Source organism: Myotis lucifugus, unplaced genomic scaffold, assembly GCF_000147115.1.
Source record: "Myotis lucifugus unplaced genomic scaffold, Myoluc2.0 scaffold_4, whole genome shotgun sequence".
In the NCBI taxonomy this organism is placed as follows: domain Eukaryota; kingdom Metazoa; phylum Chordata; class Mammalia; order Chiroptera; family Vespertilionidae; genus Myotis; species Myotis lucifugus.
In genome coordinates, this window is record NW_005871052.1 from 14,047,658 (window position 1) to 14,066,568 (window position 18,911).

Consider the following 18,911-nt stretch of genomic DNA (forward strand, 5'->3'; position numbering starts at 1 on the left):
CACCACAACATGAGGAACTGTATTAAAGGGTCGAGGCATTAGGAAGGTTGAGAACCACTGGAAGCTATCAACAGGAACAATGACTTTTGATGCCTGATGCATCAGAGGGCTCCAGTTAGATTTCAACCACTGGAGTGTGTCAAGGAAAGTAATAGAGAGGTGCCTGGGGTCAAATCTCAACTTTCAGGAGCAGCTTCTAGGAGACAGAAGAGGAATTCTGATTTTACGATCCCTTTCACCTAAAGGCAAACCAGGGAGTTGCTTTGGGCTGAGTTATTCCCTTGTCTCTTCAATATTAGGGAGAGAAATTGGCCTGGCCATCAACTCAGCAAGGGAAGTTTGCCTTCTCTGCTTGTAGCTTTCTACGTCAGGAAAAAAAAAAAAGGCTGGAACAAAGTGTGGGGAGCTGATATAGGGTTAAGCCTCGGACTGACCTGTTGGCAAAGTCACAAACAAGTCCCAGCTTAGAGGGCACAGTCCTCTTAGCATAATTAGGCTTGACCTTATAACGCTCCCTAGATCTTACCTGGGAAGCTAATAGGCTGAGGGAAGTGCAACAAGAACAAAAACAAGTGAAACTCACAAGAACAGTGTAAACAAGTGAAACTCACAAGAACAGTGTAACTTTGGTAACCACTACCTTATTTACCTCTGACTATAAAAATAAAGGCTCAGCTTGCCTCAGGATCTTTCTCTGTGGCCTCAGCCAGGCACAGGACAATCCACGGAGACTAAAGAGAGCTAGAGAGTTCTGAACGCTGTCTCCATGTAAAACATTCTTCCCCGACTCCGTCCACACCTTTGGGAACCCCTGGACCGCTGGGGCTGGACCCTGGCAATAAAGGACACTCTTCTTCCTTCAATGGAGATGTATTACTTCTGGAAGGAAGGTCAGAAGTAATGCACGGGAATAGCTCTGAGTGTATGTGCATGTGTGTGAGAGAGAGAGAGGCGGTGATGGAGGGAGAGAGGATGGTGATGGGGAAAAGGAAAAAGACATGATTCTGGGCCTTTTCACTGCATAATGGGGACATGAACCTTACCGTCACCCCATGATAGGACAAGTCAAGTTTATCTGAAAGAGTAAGCAGTGGTGGGTAGCTAGAGCCAAGAGTGTCAGGGAATTATAAAGAATAGTTATTTTTCACATTTTAACTGGTTTCAATAAACATTACATTGAAGTCTCTGGATTTTCTTTCCCTCTTCTGTAGAGACTTGTCTGGACAAATGAGAAATTATGTTAGGGACCAGGTAGTGATAAGACCCTTTCTGACCAGAATAGTGGATAGAAATAGATCCTTCTCAGGTATAATGATGCCTCTCTAGGAATAGGAACCATAGAAGTCTTAAACCCATAACCTTCCTGATCCCTGACACTGGTAACTTCTCCCAAGTAAATAGAGCTTAGTAGACCCTCCCCACAGAGATGAATCTCTAGGTATTCCAGAAAAAGTTGTAGTTACACTTTACCTTTTGTTTAGATCCATCTTGTTAACCACCAACATGATGACTACATTATCACCTTTCTTCCTAAACATCATCTACCCATTTAGCTGTCTCTTTGAAATAATTAATGTACACAAGAGAATGTGTTTTACAGTGTTGAAACATTTAGTAGAGGTTTAGAGAGAATAAAGTATCTGTCCTTCCTCTCGCCTATTCCCACCAACCTCCCTATTGCTTACCTCAATCCCTTTTTCAAATAACACAGCATAAAATGCCCCCCTTGTGATGTCATAGACAACCCCTGCAAAAATTGAATCATAATGTAGCTAGGAATCAGGTTGCAAAAGTGCTCCTGGTCAGCTATGTCCCATAGCTGCAGTTGAACCTGCATAAAACAAAGGTGGAGAAAGATAGACAAGAAACTAGCCCTTTAAAGGGTAGGACTTAAATAAAGGCAAAATAAAAATAGTCAAGGAATCCAGGTCCCTGAAAACTGGCTACAAACCAAGTGACCTACCATCCCAGGACAGGTCCAATGTTATTATACTGTTTTTATTAAGGAAGACCCTATAGAGCAGCAGATTTAAGGATTCAAGGCCTCTTGGATTTTGTCTGTGTTACAGTTGAAGTTTAAATGAGGACATAGAGAACAAGAAACACGACAAGGTTGGTTCATACTTTTCTTCCCCTTTATCCATAAATAATCCGGGGTACTGAGAAATTAGTAAGGGACCAGGTAGTGATAAGACTACCCTATTGTGACCTATATGCCCAAGGGGTTGAGATATAGGGTTAATGATATGAGAGTGAACACTCACTATTTAGTCCTCCAAGTACATTATCTTAGGAAGTCAATCCAATGGTTGCCTGCAAATAAAGCTACTTTGTATCCTCCTCCCCCAATACCAGGCAGCCTTAGAACTGTAGTGGAGAATGGCCCTTGAAAAGGTTGTCCTGCTCAACTTCTCAACACTTACAATAGATCACCTTGAGTTGAAGAATGCCTGGGTGAATGGGCCAAGGAAGGGGGCAAAAATGTACCTTATGATGCCTTGGTGGAGGGCTCACCTGGCCAGTGCAGTTGAAGCTCTAGATCCGTGGTCGGCAAACTGCAGCTCACGAGCCACATGTGGCTCTTTGGCCCCTTGAGTGTGGCTCTTCCTAAGCCTTAGGAGTACCCTAATTAAGTTAATAACAATGTACCTACCTATATAGTTTAAGTTTTAAAAATTTGATTCTCAAAAGAAATTTCAATCGTTGTACTGTTACTATTTGGCTCTGTTGACTAATGAGTTTGCCGACCACTGCTCTAGATCATTGAAACAGGTGGTGATTGATGTCTTCCCCACTGTGAGGCAGAGGAGTAAGCCATTTGTCACCCTGGGCGAACCAGAGAACACTCTACTCCATTCCATACTGTCACACCTCCTTATCCCCCAAGCCCAACGCAGACCTCCACCGTTCTGCTCCCCTAGGAACAGGAGTTTGGATTTACACAGAGACCTGTACTGGGGTCTCTCCTAGGTTTCCAGGCAGAAGACTCTCAGAGCTGTCAGTTCAACTGCTATTCAAAACACCTTCGGACCTGGGCGCATAGCACTGTCCACTGGCAGGCAGTTCTAGCTGTTCCTTCCTCTGGGGCAATGGGAGATCACTGGGTGGGAGTGGGGTTGGGGGCGAGGATAAACAGCGCCTGAGGGAAAGTTGAAGGACCCACCAAGGGGGCGGCATGCCAGAAGGAAGTCAGGGGTCATTTAGGGGAAAAACACCTGCTATATGGTAATCTAATCACTGACGGAGAAGGGGGTGCTCATTCTGGTAGTTCCATTACCCTCCTAGAGGAGGAAATACCAAAGAGGTCGCCAGCCATGTCTGGACAAGCTGATTTATTAGAGCATTACAATGGGGCTCACACACAAGTGCCAGAGCCAGCTGCTCAGCTCCCCTTGTCACCCTCCATGGCCAAAGCCTTCTGGCTCTCCTCCCTGCAGCCACCGCTGGGGCTCCTGCCAGGTAAACTCCTGGATGACTGTCCTCAGAGCATGCAGAAGCAGCAGAGGGGACTGGAGGGTTAGGAACAAGGTTCTGGGCATCCTCCACATTCCCTCTTCCTGATCCCAGAGAAGTGATCCCTTTCCTGTCTCCCGGCTCAGATCCCTGGCCCCCTCTCAGTAGCCCCCCGCCTCTCCCAGATCGACCACATGAGATTGTTTCCCTTCACTCACTCCTTCCCTAATCACCCAACACAAGTGTCGCCTGAGTACCCGAGGGGAAATTAGAATGGAGGGAGGGATGGAGGGAAGGGATCGAAGAATGAAAGAGGGAAGTAAACGTAGACACCTAACCTGCCTATTGCTATCTCCACCCAAACTGCTAGTCCCCATCCATGAGATCAGAACTGTTTGGTCCCCAACAGGAAGGCCCACTGTTCCTGTGAGTCCCACCTGGTCACTCACCATGAGATGGCTTTGGATACATCAGGATCAGGGGCAGCTCCACACCAACATCACTGTAAGAATTCCAAGGTAGTGTTACAGATTTCCCTCCAAATCCACTCTTGAACCTCTCTTCCTCAGTTTTCCTGTCCTGGGATGGCCTCAGTCTCTCTCATCACTCTTTTGGTCTCCTTATCTCGTCATCCTCCTCTCTTGTCCTGGTCCTCCTCCCCACACTCTCTTACCTGGCTGTCAGGTTGCCTAGGATGCTAAGGGTAGAAAGATACCATAAAATTAGCAGCTGGAAATGGAAAATGGTTATCTAATTTTACTAGTGGATGAGAGATCCTAAGACCAAGTTAGCCACAGAACGGGTTTCTGGAAGGAAAGGTGGTTTGCTCACTGAGCTCACAGGTAACCTGATCTGGAAGAAGGGTAGGGAACAGCTTGATTGGCTCAGTCCAACTGGGAGAAAAACAGAAGGGATAAATGTTCAGCTTCTCAACTGCTGCCCAGACAGACCCTGAACCCTCAGTCACCCTCCACTGGACAGCATCAGATTGACTCTGACTTTGTAGGACACCAGGATCTCCAGAAGCTCCTTGTTCATTCCAGGTTGAAGACTGGAGGTGGTAGTTTTCATTGTGTGTTTGTGGGGGTGGGGGAAGGGGAGTAATTAATCAAGTCCCCCAGTCCCTTTTGTCTTCCAACAGGTTTCCCAAGCTCTACTCTCTCTTACTCATTGGGACCACATTTCTGTTCCTAAAATGCAGTTTTACCATGTCACCCTCTCCAAATCCTACCTCTCTGAATATAACTACTCTGCTTAACAATATTGCCCCACCCAGCCTCTCTAATCTTTTCTGTCCTAATTCTCTAATACCCAGGAAACAAGCTAATGAATCCATCCTCTCCCATGCCCAAAACATGCCACCTTCTAGCGTTTGCTCATGCTATGCTCCCATATGGAATGCTCTTTTCTTCCTCTGTTGCTATACAGATTCTACACATTCTTTTTGTTTGTTTGTTTGTTTGTTTTGTTAATCCTCACACAAAGATATTTTTCCATTTTTTAGAGAGAGTAGAAGGGAGGGGGAGAGACAGAGAGAGAGAAACATCTAAGTGAGAGAGACACATCAATTGATTGCCTCCCACATGGTCCTGATCAAGCCTACAACCAAGTTATGTGCCCTTGTCCAGAATCGAACCCGGGACCCTTCAGTTTGCAGGCTGACGCTCTAGCCACTGAGCCAAACCAACCAGGGTGGATTCTACACATTCTTTTAAGATCTAGCTCATTCTATCTCCTCCAGGAAACCCTCTCCAGCTACGTTGGCTTCTTTTTACCTTCTATTGGATCTATAATCTGAACCACATACTAGGTGTACCAGTTAATAATGTGCATTTTTCTCAATAGATGGAGTTACACATATGTTGATATATATGCAATTTGCTATGTATGCTATTTTGTTGTATTAACAGCAAGCTTCAAAACGTCATATGTCAAATTTGCTGAAGGTGTTAACATTATAGATATTTTTATGCTTAAAAATGTCGAATTTCGTGCCAAAAAAAGAGCATTTGCAGGAAGTTTTAATTCATTATTTTGAAGAAAAAGTTATCATATACTTCGGGAAGCTTATGGTGAACATGCTCCATCTCAAGATACTTGTGAACACTGGTTTAAACACTTTAAAAGTGATGATTTCGATGTGAAAGACAAAGAACATCCAGGTCAACCGAAAAAGTTTGAAGACCAACAATTACAAGCATTATTGGATGAAGATGCGTGTCAAACTCAAAAACAACTTACAGAAAGATTAAATGTTGCTCAGCAAACAATTTCCGATCATTTGCAAGAAATGGGAAAGATTTTAAAGGAAGGAAAATGGGTGCCACATCAACTGAACAAAAGACAAATGGAAAACCGAAAAGTCACCAGTAAAATGTTGCTTCAATGGCACGAAAGAAAGTCTTTTTTGCATCGAATTGTGACTGGCGATGAAAAGTGGATTTATTTTGAGAATCCCAATCACACAAAATCATGGGTTGGTCCAGGTCAACCATCAACATCGACTGCAAGGCCAAATCGCTTCGGAAAGAAGACAATGCTCTGCGTTTGGTGGGATCAAGAAGTTGTGGTGTATTATGAGCTTCTAAAACCAGGTGAAACCATTAATACTGACAATAAATACTGACAATAAATAATCAATTTGAACCATGCTTTGATCATGAAATGACCAGAATGGGCCAGAAGTCACTGCAAACTAATTTTGCTTCATGATGATGCACCATCACACGCTTCAAAACCAGTTAAAGACACGTTAAAAGATCTTGCCTGGGAAGCATCAACCCACCCGCTGTATTCACCAGACCTTGCTCCTTCAGATTACCACTTGTTCTGATCGATTACACATGCACTTTCTGAGCAGCACTTCAAAACATACGAAGAAGTGGAAAATTGGGTCTCTGAATGGTTTGCCTCAAAACAAGAAAAGTTCTATTGGGACGATATCCACAAATTACCTGAAAGATGGGGGAAATGTGTGACTAGTGATTGACATTACTTTAAATTAAGCACTTTTGATGTTTCTCTTGAAATTATCGTGTCTTCTTTGATTACAAAATCCACATTATTTTTTTAAATATATTTTATTGATTTTTTTACAGAGAGGAAGGGAGAGGGATAGAGAGTTAGAAACATCGATGAGAGAGAAAAATTGATCAGCTGCCTCCTGCACACTCCCTACTGGGGATGTGCCCGCAACCAAGGTACATGCCCTTGACCGAAATCGAACCTGGGACCCTTGAGTCTGCAGGCTGACTCTCTATCCACTGAGCCAAACCGGTTAGGGCCAAAATCCACATTATTAACCGGTACTCCTAGTAACTACACTGTCTATTCTTCAGAAAGTGCTGGCTTCCCTGGAGTAGCTGGGGCACAAGCCTTTAGAGCAGCGGTTCTCAACCTGTGGGTCGCGACCCCTTTGGGGGTCAAACAACCCTTTCACAGGGGTCGCCTAAGACCATCAGAAAACACATATATAATTACATATTGTTTTTGTGATTAATCACTATGCTTTAATTATGTTCAATTTGTAACAATGAAATTGGGCGTCACCACAACATGAGGAACTGTATTAAAGGGTCGCGGCATTAGGAAGGTTGAGAACCACTGCTTTAGAGGGAAGAAACTTGTCTGTAAAGGGGCAGGAGATAAGCCTCAGTCCAGCAAAGTGTGAGGAAAATTGGACTGGATGAGGCTGGACATCATCTAGCACACAGTAGGCTCTAAGTCATGTTTGTTAGCTACCCAATTGAATGAAAAAACAAAAAAAAGATGCTTTTGCTCCTACAGTGGATTCTGAGCCTGAGTTCACTTTACAGTGGCCTTATCCCTCAGCTAAGAAAGGAGATGTGAGGGGAAAAAATGGTTGGTGCCCTCATGCTCTTTGTTGTTGGTGGCAGATACCTCTATGGAGGTTGAAAGCCTTTCTTGAACCTGTTCATCACTTATCACTTGCTCCAGATTTCCCCATCATTCTCCTCATCCACATCCTAGGTGCTAGGCCTCAGAGAAGGGTACCATTAGAGAGAGGAAAATATCTCTTTAGTGCTTCTCTTTGACGCAAATTAGGTCTGACCCAAGGGTGAGCTTAGGGGAGCTTCCAGAGGTCTCTTGCAGGGTCTCTCAGCCTGAGTGCATGCTGGATGTGTCAGGAAAGGTGCCCCTTAACTATTATTAAGGGGAATGCTAAAGGCAAGGGGTGTGGGGCATTGTATGGGCTAGAAATATAGGAGTTTGAACTATTACCTGGGGAGAGAGCTGATTCTCACATCAATCTCCAGCTCTGGTTGCTATACCTTCCTCCCCAGTCTCTTATACCCAAGGTCCTCTGAGTGCTCAGGTTGGTGGGGGTCAGGGAGAAAGAATAGGGTTCTGGTCGGGGAGAGGGCAGTTAGTGTGAAATGCTGCTTTATAAAGAGCTCAGGTGCCAAGAGTTTGGAAAGCAGATTAGTGGCTATAAGATTAATGGCTAAAAGATTAGCAGGCTCTTCATGTTGTGACAGGGTGGGGCAGGGGTTTGAATCTGATAGTGTTAAAGGCAGGGGAGCTTGAGAAGGGGAAATATAGGGTTTTGGCCATGTGAGGTCTTAAACCTGAGGCCTGAGATCAAAGGAAGTCAGAGGCCTTAAAGGAAAAGCATGGCGAGGGATAGAAATAGGACTCAAAGTATAAGCATTTGCATTTCTGAAAAGAGAGCTTTGTGTCACCCTCCTCTTTCTATATCTCTTGATCAGCTATTACAAGCCATACCAAAGCCAAGGATATGGAAAAGAATATCCTTTCCCCAGCCCCCCACCACTTAGGACTTGAGACTCTTGAAGCAGAAGTTTAGAAGCACTAATTACCTCAGCTTATGTGCACAGCAGGAGTCAGTCTCCTGTAAGAGGGAGTGGAGGTAGGGGAGGGGCCAATGAGTGTATTGAGCTGTGTGTGTACAAGTCTGTGAGCCTTGAACTTCTTTTCTTGTTGGAGAGAAGGTAACAAAGGATTCTTGGCCCAAGAACAGGTTCTCCTGGCAGAATTTTGCATGAGAGTAAACCCTCCCTCCCCCACCCCCCAGCTCTTGACTCTCCAATCCCTGAAACTAAGTCCATGCTATAGGATATGTCTTTCCTACAGTCGCCAGGACCCCCATAATGGCAGCAACAAAAGTAATCTTCCTTACTTGACTGTCCTTCCCACAGGCCCACGCCTAGGCTTCCTGGACAGAAAGAATGTAGAGACAGAATTTCCAAGCTCTGGGGATATAGGACTCTACCCTCCTCATCTCCCCTTAGAGCTGGCTGGTCTTTAGTATCTATCCACAGATGCAGCCTTCAATCCTCCACAATCAGATGTTCTTTCCTCAGAGGGTGGCTCAGAGGGCTGGGCAGGGCCTTCCCTACCTCCTGTTCCCCACTGTAGGTACTGAATAGCTATCCTGTATTCCCTTTGCACAGCTAGCTGTGTTAGCCCTTGTCGTTCCTTGCCAGCATGCCTCCCAGAGCCTTGTCTTTTAGTGGATGTACCTCTCCCCTTCTCAGGGATTTTCAGGTAGAGCTAGAAGCCCAGGCTCTACAGCAGTGGTTCTCAACCTTCTGGCCCTTTAAATACAGTTCCTCATGTTGTGACCCAACCATAAAATTATTTTTTGTTGCTACTTCATAAGTGTAATGTTGCTACTGTTATGAATCGTAATGTAAATATCTGATATGCAGGATGGTCTTAGGCGACCCCTGTGAAAGGGTCGTTCGACCGCCATAGGGGTCGCGACCCACAGATTGAGAACCGCTGCTCTACAGGGATCATAGGGTGATTGAAACTAATGCTGGACATACAGAAAAGAGTCATATAACACAATACAGTGTACAGATGTTGTGTTGTAGAATTGTGCACCTGAAGCCTGTATAATTTTGTTAACCCATGTCACCGCAATAAATTCAATAAAAATAAAAAAGAAAAGAGTTGTATACTTGCCAAGGTTGGTGTCTATGGGGAGAGTGAAAAGTCCAAATGAATGTACTTTTGGACTAGCTTTCAGTCCATTTTTGTCTTCAGATCCATACTTGAGGCTCATTACCTCTTTCAACTTAGGTCCATGGTCCTCTCAGCAGGGAGTAGAACTGGTAGGTCTTTAATTCATTATTATGATTGAACTTAAACCATCATGTCTTTTCCAGGAGTCTATGCATTTCTTGACTGGGGTATAATTTACAAACAGTAAAATGCACTAATCTTAATTGCACAGCTTGATGAATTTTGACCTACTGTGGAAGGCAGAACAATGACCCCCAAAGATGTCAGGTCCTAATCCCTGGAACCTATGAATGTTACCTTGAATGGCAAAAGGGACCTTGCAGATATGATTAAATTAAGGATCTTGACATGGGGAAATTATTCTGGATCATCTGGGTGGGCTCTAAATATAATCACTGGTCTTTGTATAAGAGGGAGGCAGAGGGCGATAGAAAAAAAGTTAACTACAGAGCCAGGTAGAAATGTGAGGACTGAAGCAAGCTGCTATGCTGTTGGCTTTAAAGATGGAGAAAGGGGCAACAGTAAAGGAATGTAGCTCTAGAAGCTGGAAAAGGCAAGGAAATGGGCTCTCCCCTATGGTTTCTCATGGTTGCAAGGTTTTAGTTCAGGTGCAGTCCTGCTGACACATTGACTTTGGCCCAGTGAAACTGCTTTTGGTCCTTTTCAGGTCGTTACCCCCACTCACTCTGCACAACTCAATGATATTCCGAACCAGGCCTTCCAGTTAGGAAGTGATCACATCTCTGAGTGAGGAAGGGATCTGTTATTCAATAAGGCAGTGGTTCTCAACCTTCCTAATGCCGTGACCCTTTAATACAGTTCCTCATGTTGTGGTGACCCCCAACCATAAAATTATTTTCGTTGCTACTTCATAACTGTAATGTTGCTACTGTTATGAATCGTAATGTAAATATCTGATATGCAGGATGTATTTTCATTGTTACAAATTGAACATAATTAAAGCATAGTGATTAATCACAAAAACAATATGTAATTATATATGTTTTCCGATGGTCTTAGGCGACCCCTGTGAAAGGGCCGTTCGACCCCCAAAGGGGTCGCGACCCACAGGTTGAGAACCGCTGCAGTAAGGGGTTGTAGCAGACAGGATTGTTTATGAACCCATTAGCCATACCCCCTTTCCTTTTTGTGGGCAGAACCCCCATTTTTTGCGTACTCCATTGTCTTCTACTTGGTGTTCTGCTCTTCTAAGCTAGTCATGGTCATTTCATCCCCCTTTCCAGTGATAGATTTAATTATAGGCTTAATTATAGGCACGATGGGATTCAGGCCACTGAGATGTAAGGGAAGTATGCTGGGGAAATTTTGGGAAAGGTTTACTGAGTGATAAAAATAAGTACACAGGATATAGGCCTTCCTCTCCTACCACTGAATATTACCATGTTTGGATGCAATGCCTGAGCAGCCATAGTCACCTTGTGACCATGAGAGTTGCTAAACAACATGCTGAAGGTTGCAGATCTGAAATATGGAAAGAAACAGGATTTTTTTTATAACATTGTTTAACTAACCAATTCCAAAGCTGCCCACTCCTGGGCTTAGATGCAAGATAATACATTTCCTTATTTTAAAGCCAGGAGAGTTGGAATTTTCTGTTATTGAAGCTGAAGGCATACCAAGAAACTTAAGTGGGTTCTGGATGAGGGCATTGGCTCAGTGAGGGAGAATGGAAAGGAGACAGATTAATCAAATGGTAGAAAGAGAGACTTCCCATGCTGTCCTAGTTGCTGGACACAGCAGTACTGATCGCTACCCTAAAGTTGTTAATAGCCTTGCTGGAGATTAAGAACAAACATTTAGAAAGCCACAGAAAAGACACTGGAACACAACTAACTTGAATATAATCATATGGAGCCAGTCACTTTCCCATGATTTTTATTAAGTTTGCATTATCCAGGATTTCAGATTAGTGTTCTTTGCCATCAAAGTTGAGTGACTGTCTTATTCCTCTTCACACTGAACCTTATTCTCAACTAGAGGCCTAGTGCATGAAATTCGTGGGAGGAGTGGTGTCCCTCAGCCCAGCCTGCACCCTCTCCAATCCGGGACCCCTTGGGGGATGTCTGACTGCTTCTTACAATCCAGGACCGCTGGCTCCTAACCGTTCGCCTGCCTGCCTGCCTGCCTGATTGCCCCTAACCACCTCTGCCTCGCCCCACACCCGGGACCCAGGATTCCCTCCTCTGGCCAGTTGCAGGCACCCAGGACCTGGGCTGGCCGCAGCCTCAGGGGACTGTGGGCGGATGGCTTCACCCAGGCCACAGCCACTGGCACCCGGGACTGTGGGGTGGGTGGCTTGTCCCTCTCCCGGGCCGCAGCCTGGCTGGTCCCCATTCCTCTCTCGTGAGCTCATTTGTACCTGGCTGGTCCCCATTCCTCTCCCCAGTGTTGAGTGTCTGAGCAGTTCCAGCAAGAGGGTGCGAGGGCATGAGGATGTGATGACCAATTGCATATTAGCTCTTTATTATATAGGATAGGTGATCTCATTTTATCACTTTATAAAGAAAACAGGCAATTAGGGTGAGCTCTATCTGCAACACCCTCTGAATTCACCTATCTTATAATTCCTATCAATGAGGAGGGTGATAACTACCAGACCCTATGCATTCCATGCATTGCCTAATTTTCTCTTCACAAGACAGGTGCTAATATGCCCATTCTACATGTGAGAAAATGCATGTTCAGGAAGACTTACCCGCAGCCATCTAGCTAGTAGGTGATGGAGCCAGAGTTCAACTCAAGGTGTATCTGATTACAAAGCTGCATTTCCCCCACTATTTTACTTACCTTCCCTCCCTCATTTCTTTCCTTCCTTTCTACTTTCCTTACCCCATTCTTTTCCCTCCTTCACCTTCCTTTCTTCCTCCCCCTGCCTCCACCTCAGAAAAAGAGATTAGAAATCATGCCTTTCCTTTCTTTATGCCCCAAGGGAACAGCAACTATTGCAGAGAATTTGAGGAGCAAAGAGGGAAGGACTGGAAAAGACTGGAGAGTAGGGGAATGGAAGGATACCAACAATAATGGTATTTATACACTTATTTATCTCAGTCAGGGGAAAGAAGGCAATACACTTTGCCTGACATACTAAATTCTAGATGTCAATGAGATAGCCAAGTGGATATGTCCCAGAGCAAACAATATATACGGAGTCTCTAGACTATAGACATGGGAATCATTCAATTCAACAAACTATTAGTGAGTCATTCATTCACTTAACAATTATTGAACACCTAATATGTGCAAGATATCTGTTTTGTTAACTGTGAACTAGAAGGAACATTTTTGGACCACAAGATGTATAATTTTGGAGGGAAACACCTGGAACATGCTTGGAAGACTGTGGGAAAGACAGAGGTAAAACCAGGTGTTTGTCCTCAAGGAGCTCTGGGTCCGGTGTGGGAAGAGATGAACAAAAACACAAGTGGGTATAATTTTAGGTAGTTTATGGTATGTTTCATAATTTCAGTAGAAATAAAATATGATACGAATGTGAGATTAATTTTGCTTAGAGAGAGATCTGTATGCTGGTGTCTCATTGGTCAATTTAATTATTCATAACTTCTAAGTTAAATTTTGAGAGTGGATGTTGAGAGGGAGGGAGAGAAATGGAGGGGGGGTGAAAGGGAAAGAGAGAAGAGGGGTGGAGATTAGAAAAGGGGAGTGGAGAGAGGCTCTCCGAATAAGCCTTGAGGAAGAGTCCCACTTGGGGAAAGGAGGACAATAAGGAACCAGGGAAGGAGTCTGAAGGAATATCCATAGGAACAGGAGAACCAGAGTAATCCCCAAATCACAGGTACAAAAGTGAGGAAGAGCTTCACAGAAGAGAGCAAGTCTGGACAGCAGCATTGCATAAGGCACAAATCATTTATTCTGGCCTCTAACTTTAGCAGAAGCTAGCTGCTGATTGGGGAACTTTGGAAGAGGTCTTTTCCTGAAGTAGCCACTGGGTGGTAGTGGTGGCAGCAGTGGCAGCTGTAGCTGTTTCCAGTAGAAACCTAGCAGAGTTAAGCCAGTTTGAAGAAATGGGAACCAGGAGCAGGCTCAGTCTGGGGCTTCCCTAGTGCAGTGGATATTGGACTGTCCCTTTAGGTGTATGCCATGCCTCAAATCACACTTGTCCACTGAAGTGGCCACCTCCAAAGTAATGATACAAAATACTTTATGGATTAAACAACATGTTATGGTTTACAAAGTGCTTTCACACCTATTAATCAATTCAATATGCAGGAAACCCTAAATCAGGGGTCCTCAAACTTTTTAAACAGGGGGCCAGTTCACTGTCCCTCAGACCATTGGAGGGCCGGACTATAGTTTAAAAAAAATTATGAACAAATTCCTATGCACACTGCACATATCTTATTTTGAAGTAAAAAAACAAAACGGGAACAAATACAATATTTGTATTTGCATGTGGCCCGCGGGCCATAGTTTGAGGACCCCTGCCCTAAATGGTTGGTATTATTATCCCCATTTCACTGGTGAGGACACTGAGTTACAAAGTGGTGTTCAGGGTCACACAACTCATACAAGGAGGAACAAGGATTTGAATTCAACTCCATTTGTCTCCAAACACCTGATGCAGTATCGCCATCTTTTATGCAGTATCAGCTGTCAGCTGTTCAGGACTCAGGCTACAACTGCTTCCTCCATGCCTACCTTTTATTTGCTCCCCAGCATGACATGGGGCAAAGAACTCCACATTTCTCCCATCCAGGTTTTTGGGCCTTCCAGGATTCTGAATTCTAGATTCTAGAGCAGCCGTGGGCAAACTACGGCCCGCGGGCCGGATCCGGCCCATTTGAAATGAATAAAACTAAAAAAAAAAAAAAGACCGTACCCTTTTATGTAATGATGTTTACTTTGAATTTATATTAGTTCACACAAACACTCCATCCATGCTTTTGTTCCGGCCCTCCGGTCCAGTTTAAGAACCCATTGTGGCCCTCAAGTCAAAACGTTTGCCCACCCCTGTTCTAGAGCCTCTCTTGTAGGCCTGCCTCCTCCTCTCACTTGTAGGATCCAGCTGGGCAGCATTCTGAGGACCTGAAGATCAGGTTCAGAGTCCCCATTGTTTGCCAGTTCCCTTCAGAGTGGATTCTGCTCTAGCCTGCTCCCTTTCCCCAAGCACTACCCACCTCATCCTCAGAGGCCTCCAGGCCCAGAGCTCACCTCCTGTGCTTGAGACCTCTATAATCACGAAGACTGTAGTTAGCCCCAAGAGCCCCGGGCCCAGAACTCCTGACAATTGGGCATTCCTGGACACTTGACTCTCAAACATCTAGGCTTTCTTTGCTATATTCAGACCAGGATTGCCTGTAGTGATAGAGAGATGAGTAGGTGTGTTGGAAGGGATGGAGTCTGTAAGGAAGTTGTCTAGCATATGTGGGGAGGAGAGAACTGCCTCTTTGCTGCCTCCTGGCCATCTCCTCTGACATAAAGTAATAAACATCTTGAAATATTGACAGGCTGAACATTGAACTCCTGATCTTTCCTCTTACAGCTGTCAGTAACTCCATCTCTGTCAACATTAACTCATTCTTCCAGTTGCTCAGGACAGAAATCTTACAGTCATTCTTGACTCATCATCCCTTTTTCACACACCCCACGTCAGGAAATCTGGTCTCTACTTTGAAAATCTAGCCACACTCTGACCACTTCGCACCACTTTCAGCAGCCTGGTCCACCATCATCTCTTTTGGCAACAGCCTTGGAACTGGTCTGCCTCCTGTGTCCCCAGCCCTGCAATCTATTCTCAACCTGGAGCCAGTGATTCTTCTGAAGTGTACATCAGATCCCGACAGTTGCCTCTTCTAAGCCCTACATGGCTTCCTATTCACTGAAAGTAAAAGCCAACGAGTCCTCACAATGGCTTCCAAGGACCTTCATGATCTGGCCCCTGCCAAAGTCTCTGACCTCATTTCTATGTTTCCCCTTCCTGACAACCACCTAGTCTTCAGTCAAAAGTCACCTTAATATTTAAAACAGCAATCGTCTCTATTCCCCCCTTGTTCTTCCTTCAGCATTATCCTTTCCTCCTTTACTTTTCTCCATAATAATGATCAAAATCTATATATTTTACTTGTTAATTTTATCTTTTCCTTCCCACTAGTGTGTAAGCTTCATTAAAGTAGTTTTTGTCTGTTTCTGTTTACTAGAGTTGGGCCAAGTACATAGTTATCTCTCAGGAAATATTTGCTTATCCATCTGTGGTTTATGGCCAGTGGCTTAGAGAGGTGACTAAGCATAGTAATTAAGTACATGGATGATACAGCCTGGTTCAAGGGCAAGCCTGCTTGGGTTCAAATCTTAGTTCTACCACTAATTAACAAAATACTTAAACTCTCTGTGCCTTAGTTTTCTCATCAGCAAAATAGGGACTATAATATTATCACTTCAATAGAGAGCCTGGGGGCCATTAATAAGTGTAAAGCACTTAGTGCCTTGCACAGAGTAGGTGCTACATATGCATTTGCTATAATCATATGCACATGGAGTTAAGATTTATATGAGAAGCTTAGATTTTCTAAAATCTTTCAGTGTGTTGTAGTTGCTCATATTAACATTTATTTCTCATGTTTCTGCTCACTTACACAGACTGTATGATCATCTTGTAGTTTTATTTAACTCAAGTGGTCTGGTTCTTTTTTATCTGTTAACTTAGACGTTTCCTTGTGTACTCTCGCCTACAGTCATTTAGAAGCTGTTAAATAGTAATCTCGCTGGGCCTCTTTTGCAATCTATACAGTGAGTGGGTTGGACTAGATAATCTTGATGGGCCTTTCTTGCTCTGACAGTCTCCCAGGACAGGAGGAGGGACAGGCCCCACCCCAACCCCGCCCCCAGGAATAGGCCCTCTGGCTGCCAAGGGGAAGGGTGACAGAGTCAGCTGGGCTCAGCTTCAAGGGGACCAGGTAGGAGACCTGCCAAGTTACTTGGGTAAGAGTGGTGATGGGGTTCCTAGGCTGGACCAGGCATCAGAAGTAACTGTAGTACAAAGACACTGGGGGCAGGGTGAGAGGATAGGTGAAGTTCCCTAATGGAGAGATGTTCTCTTCACAGGAACACAGCTGCTGTAATGAGCTAGGAGGCAATTAGAGGTTGAGCATCTTCTCACATTGGAGAGTCATAGTAGGCCTCTACCCCCTTCAGCTAGCCAAGCTCTGGAAGACAGAGTCAGCTCTAGAATGAGAAAAACCCAAAAAACTGACTGTCTTCCTGAGTCCCAGCACTGCCTGCTACTCACCACTCCCCTGGCTGGACCAAGGGAGTTTGGGCAGGGGCCCAGGTGGCCTGGGTTATACCCAGATTTACTCCTCTCAGCTCAGCTGATGCTTCAACCATTGCTCTCCCTGATCTCTGCCTCCCCCTGCTACCCCCTGGGTCAGGGCTGGGCGTAGGAGGGACAGGGAAATCCAGTACCCTCACTTCTGCCTTTTTCACCTCTAGGGGGGACCATGGCCAGTGCAGAATCCTCACTGCTCACAACCCTAGGGCCCAACTCAGATCCTGGCAACAGTGAGGTGGAGCTGGACTGCTGGTTTGATGAAGAGTTCAAGTTCATCCTGCTGCCTGTGAGCTACGCAGTTGTCTTTGTGCTGGGTCTAGTCCTCAATGCTCCAACCCTCTGGCTCTTCCTCTTTCACCTCCGACCCTGGGATGCAACGACCACCTACATGTTCCACTTGGCTTTGTCAGACACGTTGTATGTGCTGTCACTGCCCACCCTCATCTACTATTATGCAGCCCGAAACCACTGGCCCTTTGGCACTGAGCTCTGCAAGTTCATCCGCTTCCTCTTCTACTGGAACCTCTACTGCAGTGTCCTTTTCCTCACCTGCATCAGTGTGCACCGCTACCTTGGAATCTGCCACCCCCTGCGAGCAATACGTTGGGGCCGCCCAAGACTCGCAGGCCTTCTCTGCCTGGCAGTTTGGTTGGTTGTAGCCAGCTGCCTTGTGCCCAACCTGTTCTTTGTCACAACCAGCTCCAGGGGGGATACCATCCTGTGCCATGACACCACTCGGCCTGAGGAGTTTGACCACTATGTTCACTTCAGCTCAATAATCATGGGGCTGCTCTTTGGCATACCCTGCGTGGTCACTCTTGTCTGCTATGGGCTCATGGCCCGGCGCCTGTATCGGCCTTTGCCAGGGTCTGCCCAGTCGTCTTCTCGTCTGCGTTCTCTCCGCACCATTGCAGTGGTTCTGACTGTCTTTGCTGTATGCTTCGTGCCTTTCCACATCACCCGCACCATTTATTACATGGCAAGGCTGTTGGAAGCTGATTGCCAGGTGCTGAACATTGTCAACGTGGTCTACAAAGTGACCCGGCCTCTGGCCAGTGCCAATAGCTGCCTGGATCCTGTGCTCTACTTGCTCACTGGGGACAAGTATCGTAGGCAGTTCTGGAAGCTCTGCAGTGGTGGCACCCCCCAGCCTCCCAGGGCTGCCTCCTCCCTGGCACTGGTGTCCCTACCTGAGGGTAGCAGCTACAGGAGGACAACCACCCCCAGGACAGTGGCTGCCCTACCCCTAGGGCAGATAAATTGTAGCACTGGAAGCCTGGAAGGAAGAGAAAAGGGGGTGAGTGCAGGGCAGAGGTGAGGGATCCTAATGGTGACAACTCATATTGTTGCTTCCTCTTCGTTCCAGGGCTCTGGTGAGAGGCCCTCCCTCTGAGGGTTAGGGGGAGCCAGGAAAATCACGTGTGACCCCATCTCTCATAAATCCTTCAGTTGCCTTCTACTTTTTAGCCAAAGGCAGTAGCAGCCACCCTTTCTCCTCTACTTCTTCCTCTTAGTTTCCTGGGGCCATTGGTCCTGTTTCTTGATCCTAGGAACCCTTCCCCAGCCTTCCTTCCCCCTCCTTTCCCCCACATCCTTGTATAGCATGTGTTACTCCAGTCAGACCAGAGCATTCAACTGGAAGAGTGGAGAAGCTGCAGTAATCTCTGGGTTGGCTTGATTTATCTGACGGTGACAGCCAGAATTAGGAGGTAGGGGCACCAGTATGTCACAGATGCCAAGGATGTGACATATGTAGCTCCCATAGCCACTTCCTGGTTTCCCTGTGAGGACAGGATAGTCTGGCCTACTTAGGTGCTGAAATAGGGCACAATCCAAGACAGCCTGAATGCCAGGGTCTCCACATGCAGCTGGAGGCATGGCACTGTTGAACTGGTGTGTAGCTGCTAGGTAGAGAGGGAACCCTGAGTCTTACCATGGGCTGGGAATTTTGAAGAGCCTCGAGGGCATGGCCCAATCTGATAAAGGACTTTGGAACAGGAATGGGACAGGACCTCCTTTATGAAGTTTGCTGAGAGCATATTTGACAGTTCTGCATTTAATGAAAGGACGAGGGGAATGGCTCAGAATGAGAGGGAGGAGCTTTCATGTCTATGGCTGTAAGTTCCAGCATTAAGGGGTA

At 45.6% G+C, this 18,911-nt stretch overlaps 1 protein-coding gene across 1 annotated transcript; it reads left to right on the plus strand.

Moving 5' to 3' along the window:
- The first annotated feature begins 16,940 nt into the window (after window positions 1-16,940).
- On the plus strand, window positions 16,941-18,037 carry P2RY4 (pyrimidinergic receptor P2Y4). The gene is given in 2 exon segments (XM_006109880.2): window positions 16,941-17,988; window positions 17,991-18,037. Coding segments are annotated over 2 exon segments (1,095 nt in total).
- The last annotated feature ends 874 nt before the right edge of the window (window positions 18,038-18,911 follow it).